Source organism: Carcharodon carcharias, chromosome 3 (assembly GCF_017639515.1).
Source record: "Carcharodon carcharias isolate sCarCar2 chromosome 3, sCarCar2.pri, whole genome shotgun sequence".
NCBI classification, from domain to species: domain Eukaryota; kingdom Metazoa; phylum Chordata; class Chondrichthyes; order Lamniformes; family Lamnidae; genus Carcharodon; species Carcharodon carcharias.
This window is the reverse complement of record NC_054469.1, coordinates 100,135,753-100,159,940: the sequence shown is the minus strand read 5'-3', so window position 1 is coordinate 100,159,940 and position 24,188 is coordinate 100,135,753. Positions and strand designations below refer to the sequence as shown.

The 24,188-nt window shown below is 43.2% G+C and overlaps 1 protein-coding gene across 1 annotated transcript in view; it reads right to left on the bottom strand.

The window, feature by feature from the left end:
- The window catches only part of LOC121276579 (band 4.1-like protein 4B), a 222,466-nt gene that overhangs the window by 61,308 nt on the left and 136,970 nt on the right, over positions 1–24,188 (bottom strand). Inside the window, exon 2 of the mRNA XM_041185153.1 lies at positions 17,576–17,680. Coding sequence (XP_041041087.1) covers positions 17,576–17,680 — 105 coding nt within the window. The remainder of the gene's footprint in view (positions 1–17,575; positions 17,681–24,188) is intronic.

Below are 24,188 nucleotides of genomic sequence, written 5' to 3'. Positions count from 1 at the left end.
AGCCAGTATATGTGCAATTCTTTTAAAATAGTCTTAATTTCTCCTAAATTAGGATCAAAAACAAAAATTCCTTCACTGAGATTAGGGTTAATAATGAACTCTATTAAGGGCACCTACATATCTTGATGTACTGACAGACTGAGAATGAAGACACAGACATACTGAGGTGGTTTCCTAAGGGGAGGTGAGCTATACAATGAGATCACTGATGATAAAATGGGGATTTTTTCTGAAATAAATCTTCAGTCAAGTGTCTCAACATTTGTACTAAACAGCAATTTTGAAAACTTGGATTTACTCCTCAAGCAAAGTTATTTAAAGTTTCCATGAGGTGTGCTTTTTTTTAAACTGTGCTCTTGGGGACAGCAGGAAATCCCTCAAACTCGATGCTAATTGTAAACTGTCTCTACAACAACCTCCAGTCGACACACCACAGTCAGGAAAGTTTCTTACACAGACTGATGAGCATCTAAAATCTCTTTAAAATAGATTTGGGAAATCTTATACCAATTTTTTATATACTTGTTCCAAAGCAGAGTTGGGTGTTTGATGGAGCAGGGGTGCTGTTGGGGGAGGGGGCCGGGTTGGGGGGGGGAGGGTGCGGAGGGAAAAGAGGGGAGAACCTTGGGAACCTCTTTGAGTTAACTTTTCTCCAGGCAGGCTTTAGAAGCTCACTGAATGCCCTAGCCAATGAATTCTCCGTGTGCATATTGGGTGTTTTCAATGTTGCATTATTGGTAGCCAGACTATTATTAGTAGTAGTTCTCCAAAGTTGGTTTTCCAAAATAACATTGTTTCAGAGCTCACTGTGTAACCTAAACCCTTCCAAACTTAATTACTCATTCCATGTTTAAATACAACTAATTGTCCTGCACTTTAGATTTGTTAATGTTATCTGTTATAGATAATAAACATTTAGATAATAGCGTAGGAAGGAATAGCTGTTGAATTGGGTACTATAGCCATAATGTTACAAGCAGTTAGCAACATATTACATCCTGTAAATGGAGACTAAACTTTCTTGTACTCCAACCTGAGCTGAATATTGAGGGATCAAATTGAAAAATTGAAGGAAGATGACGGCTCAGTTAAGTCATTGCAATCTGACATTTTGAGGATTAGCAAATCCTTCTATGCCGGATTGTATGACGTGAAGCCCACAGACAGCACGGCCTCCCAGTCCTTCCTGTCCTCTATCACGGAGGTCTTAGATGACAGTACACGGGAGAGTCTGGACAAAGTGCTAACTCCTGACGAACTGACTGAGGCCCTTGAGTCCTTCGAGAAGAGTAAAACTCCCGGAAGCGACGGCTTGCTGGCGGAGTTGTATTCGGCTCTGTGGGACTGGATCGACCCAGACCTGCTAGAAGTGTACGAGAATATGCTCCTGGCCGGCAGTATGTCAGAATCCATGAGGAAAGGCATTATCACCCTCATCTACAAGCACAAGGGGGAAAGGGAGGAAATTAGAAATTGGCGACCCATTTCACTGTTGAATGTGGACTATAAAATTCTGTCCAAGGTCATTGCCAATCGGGTCAAATCCGCTCTGGAATTGGTGATTCACCCTGACCAGACCTGCACGGTGCCAGGCAGGAAGATCTCTGACAGCCTCGTGCTGCTCAGGGATACGATTGCCTATGTACAGGACAGGGGTGTGGATACCTGCCTCATCAGCCTGGATCAGGAGAAGGCCTTTGACAGAATATCGCACACCTACATGGTGGATGTGCTCTCCAAAATGGGGTTTGGGGAGGGAATTCGCAATTGGATCCAACTGCTCTACACTAACATCAGTAGCACAGTCTCAATCAATGGGTGGGAATCAGATAGCTTTCCTATTAAATCTGGAGTCAGGCAGGGCTGCCCTCTCTCGCCTGTTCTTTTCGTGTGTTGCATAGAACCCTTTGCTGAGTCCATCAGGAAGGATCCGGGCATAAGAGGAGTGACGATCCCAGGCAGTGGAGGCACTCAGATCAAAGTCTCCCTGTACATGGACGATGTCGCCATCTTCTGCTCTGATCCGCTGTCGGTGCACAGACTTATCCACATCTGCGACCAGTTCGAACTGACCTCGGGAGCCAAGGTAAATCGTGGGAAGAGCGAGGCCATGTTCTTTGGGAACTGGGCTGACCGATCCTTTGTCCCCTTCACTGTCAGGGCTGATGGCCTGAAGGTGCTGGGAATATGGTTCGGAGGGACCAGGGCATGTGTTAGAAACTGGAAGGAGCGAGTGTCTATGGTAAAAAAGAAACTGGGCATGTGGGAGCGACGCTCCCTCTCCATTGCGGGTAAGAACCTGGTCATCAGGTGTGAGGCACTCTCGCTGTTGCTGTACGTGGCGCAGGTCTGGCCCATTCCACACTTCTGTGTGATGGCGATCACCCGAGCCATCTTCCGCTTTATCTGGAGGTCGAAAATGGATCGTGTCCGCAGGGACACGATGTACAAGCCTCTAGATAAAGGGGGAAAAAACGTGCCCAACATCGCCCTCATACTGATGGCCACCTTTGTGTGCGGCTGCATCAAGCAGTGTGTAGACCCTCAGTATGCAAACACCAAGTGTCACTACATGCTGAGGTTCTACCTGTCCCCGGTGTTGCGAAGGATGGGTCTGGCCACGATGCTGCGGAACGCTCCAAGTAGTTGGACCGTGCCGTACCACCTGTCCCTCGTGGGAAAATTTATGCAGAGAAACACCTTCGACCACAAGTCCGTCAGGCAGTGGTCGGCACATAACATCTTAAAGGCCCTGAAGGAAAAGGAGAGGGTGGATCCTGTGGGATGGTTCCCTGAGCAGACTGACAAAGTAATTTGGCAGAATGCCTCATCACCAGAACTTTCCAACAAACACCAAGATGTAGCTTGGCTGGTGGTGAGAAAGGCCCTCCCTGTAAGATCCTTCCTACACGCCAGGAGTCTCACCCCCTCTGCACGTTGCCCTCGAGGTGGCTGTGGTGGGGAAGAGACCGTTGTTCACCTCCTTGTAGATTGTGTCTTTGCAAAGAAGGTCTGGAGAGGGATGCAGTGGTTGCTGTCGAGGTTCCTCCCGAGCAGTTCTGTGACAGAGGACTCTGTGCTCTACGGGCTGTTCCCAGGGACACACACCTAGACAAACATCAACTGCAGCTGGAGGATCATCAACTCGGTGAAAGACGCTCTTTGGTCTGTCCGAAACTTGTTGGTTTTCCAGCGCAAAGAGTTGTCCCCGACCGAGTGTAGCAGACTAGCACTTTCCAAGGTCCAGGACTACGTGCTGAGGGACACAGTTAAGCTTGGGGCAGCCGCCGCAAAGGCGCAATGGGGAAGGGTCGCTGCCTAAGACCTTTCTGCCACAGTGCACTGGGGGACTGGGAACTGTAAAGAGCCCCTCAGTCTGTACAGATTAAAATGTATGTCTGCCAATGATTGAAATATTCATTGTTTTTTCTGATACACCTTGTGTTTTCAGTTTGTAAAAGTTGAACCTTTGTATTTTTGTAATGGTGATTTAAAAAGTTTTGAAATGTTTTTGAAGATTTATGAATAAAGTATATTTTTGCAAAAAAAAATCAAATTGCAAAATTGAACTAAGGATAAAAAGAGATGGGAAAAGAAGATGAGGGTTGGGAATTATGATACGAACATATGAATTAGGAGCAGGAGTAGGTTACTCGGCCCCTCAAGCCTGCTCTGCCATCGAGTAAGATCATGGCTGATCTGAATGTAACCTCAACCCGTCATTCCTGCCTACCCCCCGATGACCTTTCACCCCCCTTGTTAATCAAGAACCTATCCAGCTCTGCCTTAAAAATATTCAGACTCTGCTTCCACCGCCTTTTGAGGAAGAGAGTTCCAAAGACTCACAACCCTCAGAGAAAAAAATTCTGATCTCTGTCATAAATGAGTGACCCCTTATTTTTAAACAGTGACCCCAAGTTTTAGATTCTCCCACAAGAGGAAACATCCTCTCCATATCCATCCTGTCAAGGCCCCTCAGGATCTTAAAGATTTCAATTAAGTCGTCTCTTGCTCTTCTAAATTCTAGTGGATACAAACCTAACCTGTCCAGCCTTTCCTCATAAGACAACCGGCCCATTGCTGGTATTAGTCTGGTAAACCTTCTCTAAACTGCTTCCAATGCATTTACATCTTTCTTTAAATAAGGAGACCTGAACTGTACACAATACTCCAGATGTGGTCTCACCAATGCCCTGTACAACTGAAGCATAACCTCCCTACTTTTGTATTCAATTCCCTTCACAATAAATGACAACATTCCATTAGCTTTCCTAATTACCTGCTGTACCTGCATACTAACCTTTTGTGATTCATACACTAGGGCACCCAGATCCCCCTGAATCTCAGAGCTCTTCAATCTCTCAGTATTTAGATAATAAGCTTCCTACCAAAATGAACGATTTCATATTTGCCCACATTATACTCCACTTGCCAGATCTTTACCCACTTACTTAACCTATCCATGTCACTTTGTAGCCTCCTTACATCCTCTTCACAATTTACTTTCCTACTTATCTTTGTGTCCTCAGCAAATTTAGCAACCATTCCTTCGGTCCTTTCATCCAAATCAGTTATATAAATTGTAAAAAGTTGAGGTCCCAGCATTGATCCCTGCGGCACACCGCTTGTCACATCCTGCAAGCCAGAAAAAGACCCAGTTATGCCAACCCTCTGCTTCCTGTTAGCTAACCAATTTTCTATCCATGCCAATATATTACCCTCTACATCATGAGCTTTTAGTTTCTGCAATAACCTTTGATGTGGCATTTAATCAAATGCCTCCTGGAAATCTAAGTACAGTACATCCACCGATTCCCCTTTATCCACAGTACATGTGACTCGTTCAAAGAACTCCAATAAATTGGTTAAACATGATTTCCATTTTTCAAAACCATGTTGACTCTGCCCGATTGCGCAGGAATTTTCTAAGTGCCCTGCTATAACATCTTTAATAATAGCTCCGAACATTTTCCCTACAATAGATGTTAGCCAACTGGCCTAAAGTTTCATACTTCCTGTCTCCTTCCCTTTTTGAATAAAGGAGTTATATTTGCTACTTTCCAATCTAATGGAACCTTCCCCGAATCTATGGAATTTTGGCAAATTAAAACCAGGAAAACAGTAGAGAAAAATGAAGATGAGTTTAAGTGACCTTTGAAGAAATAATAATACTACTCTGGTTACCACAATGCAATCAAAACAGAAAATGCTGTAAATACTCAGCAGTCAGGCAGCATCTGTGGAGAGAAAGAATTAACATTTCAGGTTGATGACCTTTCACCAGGACCAGCCATCGACCCAAAACATTAACTCTGTTTCTCTACACAGCTGCTGCCTGACCTGCTGAATATTTGCAGCATTTTTTGTTTTTATTTCAGATCTGCAGTATTTTGTTTTTATACTAATAATGTAACATTCAAAACACCTTAAGCAAACCAGACAGATCATTCAATGGATAGGGTATGAATGAATGGATATGTTGAATGAATACTTCACATCCGTCTTCACCCAAGAGAATGAGGATGAAGGTATCAAACTCGGTGAGAGAGACTGCGAGGTTCTTAAGCAAATTGATAAAGGGAGTGACAAGGTATTGGCAGGCTTAAATTGGACAAATCTCCAGGTCCAGAAGAGTTGTGTCCCAGACTGCTGAGGGAAGCAAGGGAGGACATCGCAGGGGCTCTGACCCAAATTTTTAATTCCTCTCTGGCCACGGGGGAGGTGCCAGAGGACTGGAGAACAGCTAATGTGGTTCCGCTATTTAAGAAAGGTTGTAGAGATAAGCCAGGGAACTACAGGCCAGTGAGTCTCATGTCAGTGGAAGGGAAACTATTGGAGAAAGTTCTGAAGGAGAGTATCTATCTCCAGTTGGAGAGGCAAGGTTTGCTCAGAGATAATCAGCACGGCTTTGTCAAAGGGAAGTCATGTCTAACAAATTTGAGTGAATTTTTTGAGGAGGTGACCGGGTGTGTAGATGAGGGTAGTGCAGTTGATGTAGTTTATATGGATTTCAGCAAAGCCTTTGACAATGTCCCACATGGGAGACTTATAAAGAAGGCAAATGCACATGGGATACAGGGTAATTTGATAAGGTGGATTCAAAATTGCTTAGTTGTAGGAGACAGAGGGTGATGACAGAAGGATGCTTTAGTGACTGGAAACCAGTGTCCAGTGGCGTACCACAGGGATCTGTGCTCGGTCCCCTATTATTTGTCCTCTATATAAACGACATAGATGATGATGTGGGGGGCAGAATTTGTAAGTTTGTGGATGACACAAAGATTGGCCGGGTGGTTAACAGTGAAGTTGAGTGTCTTGGGCTACAGGAAGATATAGACGGGATGGTCAAATGGGCAGATAAGGGGCAGATGGAATTTAACCCTGAAAAGTGTGAGGTAATATACTTTGGAAGGAGTAATTTGACAAGGAAGTATTCAATGAACAGCATGACACTAGGAAGTTCTGAGGAACAAAGGGACCTTGGTGTATGTGTCCTCAGATCTCTAAAGGCAGAGGGGCATGTTACTGGGATGGTGAAAAAGGCATATGGGAGGCATAGATTACAAAAGTAGGGAGGTCATGTTGGAGTTGTATAGAACCTTGATGAGGCCACAGCTGGAGTACTGTGTGCAGTTCTGGTCACCTCATTATAGGAAGGATATGATTGCACTGGAGGGGTGCAGAGGAGATTCACCAGGATGTTGCCTGGGATGAATCATTTAAGTTATGAAGAGAGGTTGGATAGACTTGGGTTGTTCTCGTTGGAGCAGAGAAGACTGAGGGGCGACCTGATCGGGGTGTACAAGATTATGAGGGGCATGGACAGGGTGGATAGGGAGCAGCTGTTCCCCTTAGTTGAAGGGTCAGTCACAAGGAGGCATAAGTTCAAGGTGAGGGACAGGAGGTTTAGGGGGGGATGTGAGGAAAAACTTTTTACCCAGAGGGTGGTGACAGTCTGGAATGCACTGCCTGGGAGGGTGGTGGAGGCAGGTTGCCTCACATCCTTTAAAAAGTACCTGGATGAGCATCTGGCACGTCATAACATTCAAGGCTATGGGCCAAGTGCTGGTAAATGGGATTAGGTAGGTAGGTCAGGTATTTCTCACGTGTCAGTGCAGACTCGATGGGCCAAAGGGCCTCTTCTGCACTGTGATTTTGTGAATTTCTAAATCCTGCCTGGGTGAAAGTTAGCATAAAATGTACTTGAGAATCTCTCGAAATTTTCTAACTACCTCACAGGCTGCAATCACAATCTATAAGCTATTAAAGATAGTTTATCTTTAAATGTACCCTGTTAAAAGACCCAAGAAAGCCACAAACCAGTCACAATAACAAAAAAATCACTGAACTAGTTAAGCAGTGTGGGAAATACTTCTTGCAGAACCGTGAATCATCCCTCCTAGACAGGAAACTAGTTGCAGGAACCTATGACTATCAACAGGTCACTCAAACTCACCTTCATTTTTCACTATTGTTTTTACAATTCCACCACAATTCTCTTCTCTCCTCATCTCTTTCCACCTCCTCATCCTTATTTCAAACTTTCAACTTATCTCCTGAATATTCAGCTCAGTTCTCCGAGTTCACTTTCCAGGCTCCTTTCATGTCCTCTCTGACCTGTTCTTTTATGTCCCAGACTAAATTCGAATGATGTTACAGGAGGCAGAGTAAACCCAGTCCTTGTAGCATGACCAATGGTGCCTTATATTCAACTGTGAAGTTTGCAGTGATATTACACCTCTCATTTCTCAAATGGAGGGGTCTTTCCTGGCTGTATGTTACTCAGATGCCCAAGGAGAGGGGGCTGGGAAAGACAGAGTTTTTAAAAAAGTTATAAATAATGATATAGGAATCACTACAGCAGAAAGAGATGGCTGAGTTTAATAACCCAGAATGTGGAAGATCACAGGAACGACCCAAATCCAATTAAAACTCACCAACTTTATTCATTTTATGAAAAGATGTTGTACTGCCATGTACCACATGTAGATTTGTATTTAAAATTCTAAATTGCATTATTAACTAGATAATAGAGAAAAGATCAGCTGGATCACTCCCAAGTCTCTGGACTCCCTTTGTTCCAAGTAGTACCCCAATGGCTCTAAGGGGATAAGGGTCACTCATATGCCTTGTAGATACACAACCCTCAAATTTTGCTGATACATTAGAGGAGTTGTGCAAGTCTTATTGCAAGTTCCATACTCTAAAGACAGCAAAAATTAATATCTCAAATGTTATAAAATATGTAATATTATTTATTGTTTAATTTTTTTTATCTTGCAAGCTCTAGTAAACAAACCTGTTCCAAAGAAGAGTCATATTGTACTCGAAACAGGAACTCTGGTTCTCTCTCCACAGATGCTGCCAGATCTGCTGAGTTTTCCAGCATTTTCTGTTATTATTATACAGAGTGCTTTGATTTCTTTACATCTCTACGTAAAGTAGTTTTCACTCTGAAGATTTTGGATGCTATCTTCAAAACACTTAGTGAAATTAAAGTTTCAAATTATGGATAATATGGCTGAAATACATTTTAATATCTTTTCGTAGAGCTAGTTTAATTTCCAAGCTCATGATTCATCAGCATTCCAAATACTGACAAAACACCAATATATTTTACTGATGCTAGCATGCAGTTTTACGAATACCACTCTTTCCATGTTGCATTCCAAACTGCCTATTTTGAAATATTTATACATGCGTGGAAGTGTGACAGGGAAACAGAAATGCAAACTAGTACAATGAAATTGGGAAAAAGGTCATTGGACTGAGCACTGACATAGCTCTGGGAACTAGATGGAACACAAGAAAGATTTCATTGCCTCCAACCTTGAATTATTCAAATAAAAGGTTACTGCATTCAGTGATCTATACATACATATTTAATTAATGATTAACTAGAATGTTTAAAACAACAACTAAAGGAACAATGCAACCGTCTCAAGTGAAAAAAAGACCAGGATCACAGGACAAGGCCAAGTTCTGACCCACTGGCTTACCGGATGCTGCAATACCAAACAAATAACATTTAAATATGTGTTTTAAATTTAATGCCACACAGCTTTAGGGGGCTGGATAGATGAGAATCAAATCGCTGAAATTTTTCAAGGTTCACACCAGTTTTCAACTGATGCAAAACTGTATAGAGGGAAGCTAATGATATTGACCATGCCAACCAACGACAGCACAAAACCTATACGTATATATGAATTAGGAAAAGGAGTAGGCCAGTCGGCCCCTTGAACCTGCTCTACCATTTGATATGAACATGTCTGATCTGATTGTAGCCTGCTCTACTTTACATGCTTGTTGCTTTGGCAACACGTCTCTCTTTTCAGTTCTGTACTACCTTATCAACTTCTTCGGAAAATGTTAAGTTATGCACTTTGGTAGGAAGAATAGAGGAGCTGAATATTATTTAAATGGAGAAAGACTGCAGAAGGCTCCAGCACAGAGGGATTTGGGAGTCCTTGTGCATGAATCCCAAAAAGCTAATGTACAAGTTCAACAGGTAATAGGGAAGGCAAATGGAATAAAAGCAAAAAACTGCAGATGCTGGAAATCCAAAACAAAAATAAAAATAAAAATACCTGGAAAAACTCAGCAGGTCTGACAGCATCTGCGGAGAGGAACACAGTTAATATTTCAAGTTCATATGACTCTTCAACAGAACTAAGTAAAAATAGAAGAGAGGTGAAATATAAACTGGTTTAAGGGGGGGTGGGACAAGGAGAGCTGGATAGAGGGCCAGTGATAGGTGGAGATAACCAAAAGATGTCACAGAGAAAAGGACAAAGAAGTGTTGAAGGTTATCTAAGGAATGTGCTAATTAAGGGTAGAAAGCAGGACAAGCAAGGTACAGATAGCCCTTGTGGGGGTGGGGTAAAGGAATCGAAATAGGCTAAAAGGTAGAGATAAAACAATGGATGGAAATACATTTAAAAATAATGGAAATGGGTGGGAAAAGAAAAATCTATATAAATTATTGGAAAAAAAAAGGGGGAATCGGAAAGGGGGTGGGGATGGAGGAGAGAATTCATGATCTAAAACTGTTGAACTCAATATTCAGTCCGGAAGGCTGTAAAGTGCCTAGTTGGAAGATGAGGTGCTGTTCCTCCAGTTTGTGTTGAGCTTCACTGGAGCAATGCAGCAGGCCAAGGACAGACATGTGGGCATGATAGCAGGGCGGAGTGTTGAAATAGCAAGCGACAGGGAGGTCTGGGTCACGCTTGCAGACAGACCGAAGGTGTTCTGCAAAGCGGTCACTCAGTCTGTGTTTGGTCTCTCCAATGTAGAGGAAACTGCATTGGGAGCAACGAATGCAGTAGACTAAATTGAGGGAAGTGCAAGTGAAATGCTGTTTCACTTGAAAAGAGTGTTTGGGCCCTTGGACGGTGAGGAGAGGGGAAGTAAAGGGACAGGTGTTGCACCTTCTGCGGTTGCATGGGAAGGTGCCGTGGGAGGGCGTTGAGGTGTAGGTGGTGATGGAGGAGTGGATCAGGGTGTCCCGGAGGGAACGATCCCTGCAAAATGCCGCCGGGGGTGGTGAAGGGAAGATGCGTTTGGTGGTGGCATCATGCTGGAGTTGGCGAAAATGGCGGAGGACGATCCTTTGAATGCGGAGGCTGGTGGGGTGATAAGTGAGAACAAGGGGACCCTATCATGTTTCTGGAAGGGAGATAAAGGTGTGAGGGCGGATGCACGGTTGAGGGCCCTGTTAACGACCGTGGGTGGAAAACCTCGGTTAAAGAAGAAGGAAGACATGTCAGAGGAAATGTTTTTGAAAGTGGCATCATCAGAACAGATGCGACGGAGGCAAAGGAACTGAGAGAATGGGATGGAGTCCTTACAGGAAACGGGGTGTGAGGAGCTGTAGTCGAGGTAGCTGTGGGAGTTGGTAGGCTTGTAATGGATATTGGTGGACAGGCTATCACCAGAAATTGAGATAGAGAGGTCAAAGGAAGGGAAGGGAGGTGTCAGAGATGGACCACGTGAAAATGATGGAGGGCTGGAAATTGGAAGCAAAATTAATAAATTTTTCCAGGTCCAGACGAGTGCACGAAGCAGCACCGAAGCAATCATTGATGTACCGGAGAAAGAGTTGTGGGAGGGGGCCGGAGTAGGACTGGAACAAGGAATGTTCCACATACCCCATAAAGAGACAGGCATAACTGGGGCCCTTGCAGGTACCCATAGCCACACCTTTTATTTAGAGGAAATGAGAGGAGTTTAAGGAGAAATTGTTCAGTGTGAGAACAAGTTCAGCCAGACGGAGGAGAGTAGTGGTGGATGGGGATTATTCGGGCCTCTGTTCGAGGAAGAAGCAGAGAGCCATCAGACCATCCTGGTGGGGGATGGAGGTGCAGTGGGATTGGACTTCCATGGTGAAGAGGAGGCGGTTGGAGCCAGGGAACTGGAAATTGTTGATATGATGTAGGGTGTCAGAGGAATCACGGATGTAGGTGGGAAGGGACTGGACAAGGGAAAAGAGAATGGAGTCAAGATAGCAAGAAATGAGTTCCGTGGGGCAGGAACAGGCTGACACGGTTGGTCTACCGGGACAGTTCTGTTTGTGGATTTTAGGTAGGAGGTAGAAGCGGGCCGTCCGAGGTTGGGAGACTATCAGGTTGGAAGCTGTGGAAGGAAGATCTCCAGAGGCGATGAGCTCAGTAACAATCTTGGAAACAATGGCTTGATGTTCAGTGGTGGGGTCATGGTCCAGCAGGAGGTAGGAGGAAGTGTCTGCAAATGGAATGTTGGCCTTTATTTCAAAGGAAATGGAGTATAGAAATAGGGAAATCTTGCTAAAACTATACAAGGCCACACCTAGGATACTGCGAACAATTTTGGTCCCCTTATCTAAGGAAAGACATACTGGCATTGGAGGCAGTCCAGAAAAGGTTCACTAAGTTGATCCTGGGTATGAAGGGATTTTCCTATGAGGAGAGGCTGAGTAGGTTGGGCCTGTACTCATTGGAGTTTAGAAGAATGAGAGGTGACCTTATTGAAACATATAGTGCAGGATTTTCCCGTCGGCGAGCTGGGGGGGGGGGGGGGGGGGGCCCCTCACCAAGGCGTAAAATGACGCACGGTGACGTTGAGCGGAACTCCCGACATGATCGTGCCCCATTTAAATTTTCCAGTAGACAGGCACGCAGCAAAATCAGCTGTGTGCCCACCAACTTGTCAATGGCCAATTGAGGCCATTGATGAGTCACTTAGCTAATTAATGGACCTTCCCATCCCACGTTACGGTTGGTGGGCATGCCAGGAGCCCCGGTGGGAATTAGAAAAAGCATGAAATCTCATTCACGGTAAAATGGCGCCGCACGCCCAATCGGGGGCGCCCCTGTGTGCACCCACCATTCAATTTCGCCCCCAATGGGGGGGGGGGTGTGGGTAGAAATCCTGCCCATAAGGTTCTTAGGGGGCTTGACAGGGTAGAAGCTGAGAGATTGTTTCCCCCTTGCAGGAGAGTCTAGGACAAGAGGGCACAATCTTAGAGTAAGGGGGCGCCCATTTAGCACAGATGAGGAAAAATTTCTTCTCTCAAAGGGTAGTCAATCTGTGGAATTCTTTACTGCAGAGGGCTGTATAGGGTGGGTCATTAAGTATTCAAGACTGATATAGACAGATTTTTTAATCAGTAAGGGAATCAAGGGTAATGGGGAAAAGGCAGGAAAGTGGAGTGGAGGATTATCAGATCAGCCATGATTTCATCGAATGACTCGATGGGCCGAATGTCCTGCTTTGCTCCTATATATTATGGTCCTTCTACATTTAAAGATCTCTGTAAGGAAATATCCAGGTCTCTGTTCCCGTAGCCCCTTTAAAATTCCATAATAGTTGAATCACACCCACATGATGGAGAATGTCATCATAGTAAGAACAATTGCAAAAACTTATACTACAGGAGAAAATGATGCTGACTGGTTGGCAAGTTGACTCTGATTGGCTAAGATGTTGCATTGATCATTGCGATCGTTTGAAATTTTGCATTCTTGCATTTGTCCTCATGAGTGCAAGATGAAAAGCTTTGGCAACATGTCTCTCTTTTCAGTTGTTAAAAAAAGCATATAGGATCCTTGGCTTTATAAATAGAAGGCACAAAATAAAAAGTTATCCTAAACCTTTATAAACTCACTTGTCAGGCCTCAGCTGGAATGTTATGTCCAAGTGTGGGAACCATATTTTCGAAAGGTGAAAGCTTTGGAGAGGGTTCAGAGGCGACTTACCAGAATGTTACCAGAGATGAGAGATGTTAGTTATGTGGAGCGACTGGAGAAGCTTGGATTTAGGCCATGGAAGGTTAAGGGATGATTTAATAAAGCATTGAAAATTATGCAGGGTTTTCGGAGTAAATGAGGAGAAATTCTTATGGACAGAAGCAAGATAAACAGGGGAGACAAATTTAAGCTAATTGGCAAAAGACCAGAGAAGAGGTGAGGGAATTTTTTAAAAAAATGCAACGAGTTATGATATGGAATCCGCTGCCTGAAAGAGTCATGGAAGCTTATTTAGAAGTACCTTTGAAAAGGGAATTGGATAAACACTTTAAGGGGAGAAAGTTCCAGGGCTATGGGTAAAGAGAAGGAGAATTAAATAGATAGTTCTTTCAAAGGCCCAACAGAAGCACAATGGATTAAGTGGCCTCCTGTTGTGCTTTAAGATCCTACAGTAAGTGGTGCAGACAAAAATAACCAAACAGATTTACAATCCCAAAGCATTCACGTGGTGATGTGGTCCACCAATAACAGCAGAATTGCATGTCATGACATCTGTAACCTCACTGCTGAGCATATCCCTCACACTCATCACCATCAAGCCAGGTGGCTAATCCTAGCTCATTAGAGTGCGGAAAGGAATGCCAGGAGCAGTGTGATGCATGTATATTTGAATAAAGGACCAATCTAGTGAAGCTACCAACATAGAATTCTAGACACAAATATCAGTACAGAGCTAACTGATACCACAACCAACATAGCTGAATTCTGTAGCTGTATTATACCCAGTCAAGAATGCTTATGGGCAATCAGGCAACTAATAGGAGAAAAAGGCTTTATGGACCTCTCCATCCTTAACCATGGCAAAACCAAGACCGAAATGTTTGCAAGTGCCTTAAGCCAGAAGTGTCAAGTGCATGATCCGAGTTGGCTTCCTCCTAAGATCGCCATTAGAGAAGCCAACACCTAGTTAATTTGGCTCACTCCACAACATTAAGGGCTAAGCATACAAGTCGCAGCACTATTTCCTGGGAACGCTATTTCTCACCTTCCACCACTCAGGCACTTCAATCCCTACTCTCCATTTTGTCTGGATGGATGAAGCTTCATCAAAAAGCTCAACACATACAGGATAAAGCCATGCTACTTCAGCCACAATTAGTCCAACTGCGACGCCTGCTAGATGATTTCTACCAATCTGAAGGACAAGATCAACAAGATCATGGAAAACCTACCATCCTAGTTCCCATTCCAGTAACACATCATGCTGATGTGAGGCAAGGATCACCATTACATTATTGTCCTATGTTAATACCCTGGAATTTCCTCCTAGCTCTATTGTGGGGTCATCATCAGCATAGGAACAACATTTCAAGGAGGCTCCTTGCAGGGCAACTGATGATGGTCAATAAAAGCAGGGTTGGCATGTAAGTCAGGTGTTCCTGCTGGTTAATGGCAAAAAATTGTTGAAATGAGGATGGTGGAATGAGTATACAGTAATCTTTACACAATTAAGCCTATGAAAATGCTGAAGAGTTTATTCTTTAAATATAGTTGCAACAATTCTCATTAAATGTGGGCCCAACACAGTAGTCAGCATTAAACATGGACCAATATACTTTAACAACTCACTCACTGCTGCATATTAGTATTACTAGTAAGGTCAATAGGTAGTTTCCTATTAATAGGAACTTACCCGTGCTACTTAACAATTACAATATTTTAGGATGATACATTTTCATGAATGTGTATAAGCCAGCATTAACATGGAATTGCACTCTCAGCCAATAGGGATAGCAGGAGATTCAGACAGGCAAGGACAACAAAGTAAGGAAAAAAAAGTAGGAAAACATAATAAATGCTTCACATCACAAACAATAGTATGCATCATTATCCTTCACCTAGTGACAAACATGAACATAGGGCAGGATTTTCGGGTCGGTGGGCAGACGGGGTGGGTGGGCCTAGGAGTAGCTGGGATTTCACATTGACCAATTAATGGCCAATTAACGGCCAGCCAGCGTGAAAGACGAGCTGAGAAGCTCAGTACTGCCGGGGTGGGGGTGGGCGGAAGGTGAATGCAAAAGTCTGCACATGCATGGGGGAGCACAGGCTGAAAACTCTCTGAAGGCAGGAAGTTGAACAACTTTAAAATCAAAATTAAAGATTTTTGAAATCTGAAAAAAAGTCCTGACATGGAACTTACTCACAAAAACAAACAGAATAAAAATTCTGCCCCAAAATTTATATTTATTTTTTATTTAATTGTGGAAACCTCATCCTGTCTGTGGATGAGGTTTGCTAAAATATCAAAAGGTCGCCTGGCTGATTCACCTGAACACCAATGTTCAAAGCAAAGTTCAGCGATTTGATTCTCATCTATGCAGCAAAAAAAGGTTTAAATTAATTAATTTAAATTAATAGGCCTAAATGTTGGCGCGCGCATAAGCGACACTTGTGCGCGCCTGCCAATCGAAATATCACGCAAGTGCGTGATGACATTGGGACACTTGCCTGTCGTCATCGCACACTATTTTACACCTGATCGGGTCGGGCTGCACTTGCCCATAGGACGTAAAATCCCTTTTAGATTTTCTTTGACAACCTGCAGAGCTTGACATGGGTTCTCAGAAAGATTTCTTTGTGAGGCAGCCCCCACCAGACACTCTCCAGCAGAAAGAGCTGATTGTATCCAATGATCATGGCCCAGACTAATTAAAGGGAAGTCTGAGGCCTGTCCAATGCATTAAAACTGAATTATTCCAGAATAAACTATTTTAGTTTCAATTGCTGAATCACAATGGACTTTAAAAGTTAGAAAATGTACTAAGTGTCAGCATGCCCCAGAGCTCCTTAAGAAATATATTTTGCATCATCCCAGCTCACCTCCACCTTCAAAACTTCTAAATGTCCAGTGTAAAATTTGCACTTCTGTGTACTTTAGATTTGTTCCCTATAATACAACTGTAGAAATATTAGGTATAGCTTCAACTTATGACACATTAACATTCCAAAACACTTCCATTGTAACCACTACTGTTCTGGCATCACATGAGGTGGTCATTGGGTTTCAGCTCCCAAAGAAAAACAAACTGAGCTACAAAATGTGATTTCAAATACAAATCCTGAATTGCAATGTGAGAAAACCTAATCAATTTTCATTTGATTTCTTTCCTGTGGTGTACTTAATGATGCTTGGCTGAGAGCCCAGACATCTATTTGATTAACAGAACACCTGCTCCCCAGAGGGAACAGTGTTTGATTGACAGCTCAGGCTCTCTAATCTCTGGTCAATTTCACAATCTTTATTGACATAAGTAAATGGTTTGTGTTTGTGGTTTCTGAAATTTCAAAAGGCCTGGATGATTGACACTTCTATGAGCCTGTCCAAGTTTTTTTAAGCTAGAGGAAATGATCAAAGGTTACATTTTTTCAAAGCTCGTTTTTAAACAACATCCTCATTTTCACTATGGGATTCATTGGTCCCAGAAAGTGTACAGTGGGTCAATAGGTATGGAAGTGCTAGAGCTTGGCATAGGGGATGTGAGGGGGCATAACATGGCATAGGGGGACCTTTTTAACTTAGCTTTTAAAAGGTCCCCTCATGCACACTAGGGTTCACGACTCCTCTAAGGGGCCATGAACCACAACTCTTTAAAAACCTGGCCGGACTATATGAAAATTGTGGAAGAGTAGGACATACCTATCTCTGCAATGGAGCCGGCCAGGTCAGGAGTGCCAGATGTGGACTTCTAACAGGAAGCAGCCCTCACCCCTTAAAGACACACCCAAAAAAATCGCACAGCCTGGGAATGGGGTTGGAAATCCCTGAATCAGGACCCACCTGCCATCTTTAAAGGGCTCCAGAGTCAACCTGATTTGGTGAAAATCTAGACCATTAACTCGGGCTTCTCCCTCCACAAATGCTGCCTGATCTGCTGAGTATTTCAAGTATTCCCTGTTTTTATTTTCAGATTTCCAGTATCTACAGTATTTTATTTTTGTAAAAATTATTTTAACCCGGTTGGTTGCTTGGAAGTAGTGATTTTGTGGCCGTTTTTTAATTGTACACAACTTTTATTTAAGTCATGAGGTTTTTTAAGTTGTTTATCAGTATTTGAATTCTGTAAATGGCCTTTTTTTGAGGATATTATTTCCGAATACATGTAGAAGCATCAATATAAACCATAACTTTTTTTTAAAAATTAGGCTAGTTTAATTTCCACCAAATGGCTTTACTCATATCAATGTTTAACATTCAAAGTAGCATTACAATCATGCCATTCTAGTAAACAACTTCTTCGACCAATTTAACTTGTACTTTTCCATTAGTATAAACAGCAGTCACTTACTGAAATTTGAAAGGCATCCATGAATTGCAAGCTGAAGTATTCTACCTCTACAAGGTCCAAATGGTAAGCAATCTGGTCGAATAGATCTTGACCTTTAGCATTTTTCTACAAAAGATAAAAAGCATTTATATGAAGTCGATGTCATTTTGGAGTTTAAATTGCTTAAGATTATAAAATAACTAAAGCAACATGACCTTAAACATTGCCTACTTGAAATAATTAAGGCACTGAAAATGCACTGAGGCAATGAGAAAGATACAGAAAAAAATATTATTCCTATACATTTAATACACAACTAAAATGCAATCTATAAACTACTGTCAAAATTAGTCATAAGCCTTGTTACAAATTTAATCCTTGGAATATTCAATGTATCAGTACAACACAGGAGAAAGAAAAAGGGGAAAAATCTTTCCAAGGCAAAACCGAGATATCCATTATTAATATAGAGGACAATCCATGTTCCTGAAACCCTGGCGTAGAATCGTCATATCTGGAACACAGTCCAGGTGCATCTAAAATGTCCTTCACTTTACTATGCATGATATATAAAAATATTGCCATTATCTTGCTACAGTTTGCACAAGTTCCGCTTAAAGCCGAAGTTTATATGCAACATCTTGGGTTGTCTGTTGCAATTACACAGGACAGAATTTCACTGCATTGATCAAAACTTTAATCATTTCAATGCATCATACATATCTGCATCAATGCAGATTAAACCCTAATTATTTTATTTTTAGATATACATCCATATAGAAAGAAGCTGAATAGAAAGGTGTAATTTATTTGACTAATACTTTTTCCTCAAACCTTTCCTGCAATGTGGATAACAAGAAGGAAGGAGCAAACTTAGATTCAATTCTTCCTCTAAGCTGCACAGTGCCACGACAATCCAAAACATCCCCACAGGCTGCGCACTTGTTACCTCATGTGTAGCCAGGTACAAAGATTTAAAAGGCCCACATACTTAAACAAATCACCCATGGACTAAATAAAACGTAGAGGGCATGTCGCTTGCATTTATATAATACCTTCTAATATCCTAAGGATATCCCAAAGCACTTTACAAGCACTGGGTTACTTTTTCAATGCAGTCATCATTGTTATGATGTCAAAAGTTTAACAGACTTTGGGCATATCAAAGTTCCACAAACAAGTGAAATGAATGATCAGTTTCTGGTGGTTGAGGAAAAAACATTAGCTCAGACACAAAAATTCCTGTTCTTCTTAAAATAAAGCTATGTGATCTTTTATTCCCATCTGAACAGCAGATAGGGATCTTAAACAAAAACAGAATTACCTGGAAAAACTCAGCAGGTCTGGCAGCATCGGCGGAGAAGAAAAGAGTTGACGTTTCGAGTCCTCATGACCCTTCGACAGAACTTAGTTTGTCTTATCCTAAAACATCACTTCTGACAATGCAGGAAACCTTCAGCAATACAATGCACTCAAATGACAACCTAAATAATCTGTTCAAGTACATAGGAGTTGACCCCACAACATCTGGATTCAGAAGCATAATCATAAAGGATAATATCAAAAGAGCACACCTGACCCTGGTGCACCAACGTCACACTTAGTTCTGCAGTCAGCATTCTTAGCACAATTAAGGTAAACTCCTGGTGTAAATTATGACTGAAAGTTTGCCTGTTAGAGGGCAGGAAATCAGGTGTTGCTCCACAAGTTAAAGGCTATTGAAGTTTGAAGGAGCAGATATCATAAAATCACAGGATTGTTATGGCATAGAAGGATGACAATATTGGAAATGCAGGCCTCTTTAAGAGTAAGATTCAGAGTAAATTAAAAGCCAATCCTTAATCCATGCCAGTACATTGCCTCCTATCCCATGTCCTTTTATTTTGCTAATCAATCTCCTGTGAGGGATTTTATCAAAAGCCTTCTGAAAATCCAAGTATACTACGTCCATCGACTCTCCTTTATCAATTTTGTTAGCAACATCGTCAAAAAACTCCAACAAGTTCGTCAAACATGACTTCTTATTCACAAATCCATTCTGACTGTGCCCGATCAGATCATCTTTATCCAAGTATCCATTTATCACATCCTTTATAATAGATTCTAGTATTTTTCCTACTACTGATTTAAAGCTAATAGTCCTGTAGTTTTCTCTCTCCTTTCCATCTTAAATAGTAGGGTGACATTTGCTACCTTCCAATCATCAGGAACCATTCCAGAATCCATAGAATTTTGGAAATTGATCACCAATGCCTCCACTATCTCTATAGCAACCTCGTTCAACACTCTGGGACGCAGAATATCAGGTCCCGGGGACTTATCAACTTTCAGTCCCATTTATATCTCCAATACAACCTTCTTACTTATACTAATTTCCTTCAACTCCACATTTGTCTTAGCCAAATGCTTCCTTTTTACATACCTTTTACAGTCCATTTTTATGTTTTTGCTAGATTGTATTCATGTTCTATTCTCCCTTTCTTTACCAGTTTCTTGGTCTTCCTTTGCTGTAATCTCAAAACCTCCCAATTCTCAGGTTTACTACTACTTATGGCAACTTTATAAGCCTTTTCTTTTTATCTTATACAATGCTTAATTTCCTATGTCAGCCATGGTTGACTTACCTTTTTGGGGTTTTTGCACCTTGAAGGAACGTATAGATGTTGTAAGTTATGTAATAGTCTTTGAAGACTATCCATTGCCTATGTACAGTCATACCTTTTAATGTATTTTCCCAATCCACCTCAGCCAATTTGTTCTCATGGCTTCATAACTTCCTTTATTCAATTTTAACGCCCTTGCTTCAGAGTAAACTATCTCACTTTCAAACGTAATGTAACATTCTATCATATTGTGGTCACTCATTGCTAAAGGTTCTTTTACAAGATTATTAATTAGCTTTTTATCATTACACAATACTAGATCTAAGATAGCCTGTCTTCTAGTTGGCTCCTCAACATACTGTTCTGGAAAACTACCCCTAACATACTACAGAAACTCGTCTTCCGCAGAATTGGTGCTCAGTTGGTTTACCCAGTCTATATGCAGATTGAAGTCACCCATTATTACTGTATTACCCATGCTATCTGCTTCTCTCATCTTCTGATTAATACCAAGTCCCGCATTACCATTATTATTTGGTGGCCTATAAACTACTCCAACCAGTGTCTGCTGCCCTTTGCTGTTTCTTAGCTCCACCCAAACAGAATCCATACACTTCTTCTGATCTGAGATCCTCCCTTACTAATGCACTGATCCCATCTTTTATTATCAGAGCAACTCCACCTCCTTTCCCTTCTTGTCTGTCCTTCCTAAACATCAAATATCCTTGAATATTCAGTTCCTAGTCTTGTCACCATGCAGCCATGTTTCCGAAATGGCAATTATATCATACTCATGTACCTCTATTTGTGCCTTTAGATCATCTACCTTATTGCAAATGCTGCACACATTCAGGTAGAGTGCCCTTAACTTAGTCTTTTTGACATCATTCGGCATTCGAAACTCAATGCTCTGCTTTGTTTCTCCTGCCTTCTAGTCTCACTACCATTTCCTGTTACCAATTTTACTTCCTTCCAATTTGGGCTCATGAGTTCTGATGGTAGTGGATACTGGGTGAGTGGGCTTGGGGGGATATGAGGGAGGGGAATGGAGGTTGGGTGGGGGTGTGTGGGGTCAGGAGAGCTGAGGGTTAGGGGGTCTAACACTCCTGTACAGTGCTGAGCAGATGACTCAGCGAACTGGGTGGCAGCCCTGACAGGCACTACTGGGCAGCAAGAGGGATCACAACATCAGAAAATGACCGGACTCACAATTCCTACCTGGTAGATGAAAATCTGAGCCTTAAGGTCAAAGTCCAAATGTTGCTTTCCTTAACACCCTTAGGCTTATCAAATTTCTTTTTTTCTCCATTATTTGAATAATAACCTCTACTTACAAATCTATAGGTACTGTTGGTAATTCTTTATCCCAATAATAACTTCCTCTCTGAAAATGGAAGTCAAGCACTTATTTGGAATCTCAGACACTGTCTCACTTCACTGTATATTTGTCTCCTGCACTGCATAACTGCTATCCACATTAACCTCCCGGACCACTACCTCCCCTCTGTCCCTAGGGTCCATGTCTGCCTCCCAAGGCCCCAGCAACCATCCGCGCTTCGGCTTGCTTTGGGAGTCCTCATGTGGGCCAGCTGCTCCCTCTGTGGTGACAGAGGACGGGGTTGAGGGGGATCACAGGCAAAGGGGACTCAGAGAGAGAGGACAGCCTGAGATTCCCAGGGGTGTCCATCTGCCTCTTCTCCTCCCGTCAGATGTCTGAGGGCCCTGGCCTGACCCCTTGAGAGGAAGGAGCACCTGGAGGGACATCAAGTGCCCCATTTCCCTCTCATGCTGTCACTGCAGGAACTCACCCATGGCTACTGTGATGGAGTGCAGGTCTGCACACATTTTTGCATTCTGCTGGACCAGGGTCTTCATGGCGTCCACCACCCTTCTCACGGAGACCTCCATACACTCATATGTGGGCACTACTTCATCAGAGAGCAGGCGGACGCACTCCTCTGACATGTGTGCCACTCTGTTGAGGGCTTCTAACAGCTCTGCGTGATGTTACCCCGCCTCCTGCTGACTCTCCAAGATGAGTTGGAAGACCGGATACAGAAGCTCGTCATCTGACTCAGACCTCACAGGTGCCTCTTCCCCAACAGTTCTCCGGGGAGCTTGGCTGAAACTGCCTCCTCTTGCTACAGAGATGTGTCCATGCGGTGACCACCAGATTGTGAATCCGAGCCTACTCTAGATCTAGGTGCCACCAAGGTGTGCGTCTCTGCGCTGGTGCAGGGTGTGGGTAAGCGCTGTGATGGATCTTCCAAGCTGTTTATTTCCAGCATTTCAATGCAGGTGTCCTCTTGGCTGGAGGTATGGACCTGGATGGAGCTGAGGGAGTGGCTGGCTGAGGGCGTCGGTCACTTAACAGGGTTCCCTGTGAACCAAAGTAGAGATAATTAGTGCATGGCAGCGGAGTCAAAAGCAGGAGAGAGAGCTCTCACAGTCGTGTTGAGAGAGGAATGATGTTGTGCAGGATCCTCAGGTGGGCATTCAACACTGACCTCACCGTTGCCGCAGGCACAGTCCACGTCCTCACCAGTCAGTGGGATGGCGTGCTCCCTTAAGTGAGTGAGGGGCCTAATGTGGACCACTCACCCCTAGTCAGCAACCTCTCCTTGCTGCTGTGAGCCAGCTTCCCATGCATGAAAACAGATGGAGAGTGTGTGAGCAGGACACATGGCACTGCATGGAATGTTTGCATGGTGAACGGAGACTTGGACAAGATGGGGAAACGAGCAGCAGATATGAGCATGATGGAGATGTGAGTGTGTGTGTGAGAGAGTGTTAGTCGTCCCTTGAGGTGTGAATGTGTGATGGGTTTGAGAGTGAGAGAGTTGAGAGCGATGAGAAGAGTGACATATCCTAGCAGAACGGAGAAGACCATTCATCCTCTTTCAGCACTGGGTGGCTGTCCTCTTTGCAGGGTGTTGGCACTGACCATCGCTGTCACGGCCCCACATGCTGGATTGGTGACCTTGCTTGCTGGTCTTCGCCAAGTGGGGCAGCAGAGGGCTTCACGGCAGGCCTCCACTGCGTCCAGAAGGCATTCGAGAGGGGCATCACTAAATCTGGGGGCAGCACATTTCCTTCTTTTTGCAGCCAATAATTTGCAGCAGCTTCCTATCCCTTGAAAAGTGCTCACTCTTTGCAGAGGCAGCCTTTAAATATGATGTACAGTTTACTGAAGGCCTGATGTGATGGTGGGGCAGGGAATGAGAGGCCGCCCAGCCAGCAACCCTGCGTTTTTCCCAGGACTGCATGATTAATGAGGCGGGGTTGGGGCAAGGTAGCGTGAACAGCCACTATTGTGGCCAGCAGGTAAAATGTCCTTTCTCCTGCCCGCTACCGCACTTAGTGCAAATCTGGGACAATTCCACCCATCGTCTTTTGAGATCTCATTCTGAAGAATGTAGACTATCTTTAATTATATTCTGATTAGAAACAGCAACTTATATTTATATAGGTGCCTGTAACATAATAAAACATCCCAAGGCACTACATAGGAGCATCATAAAATATGAAACGGAGTCACAAAAGATGATTCAAGGTCAGACGATCAAAAGCATGATTATTATGATGGATTTTAAGGAGTGTTTTGAGAAAGTGAGTTAGAGGGACAGAGAAGAGTAGAAGAAAAACTCAGTTTGGTAAAAGTAAGCAAATAACCTGGAGCTCATTCAGTGAATATTTATTTATTTATTTATTATCCATTCATTCACGGGATGTGGGTTTCGCTGGCTGGGCCAGCATTTATTACCCATCCCTTGTTGCCCTTGAGAAGGTGGTGGTGAGCTGCCTTCTTGAACCGCTGCAGTCCATATGGTGTAGGTACACCCACAGTGCTTTTAGGAAGGGATTCCAGGATTTTGACTCAGTGACAGTAAAGGAATGGCAATATATTTTCAAGTCAGGATGGTGAGTGCCTTGGAGGGGAACATCCAGGTGGTGGTGTTCCCATCTATCTGCTGCCCTTGTCCTTCTAGGTGGTAGTGGTCGTGGGTTTGGAAGGTGCTGTCTAAGAATAC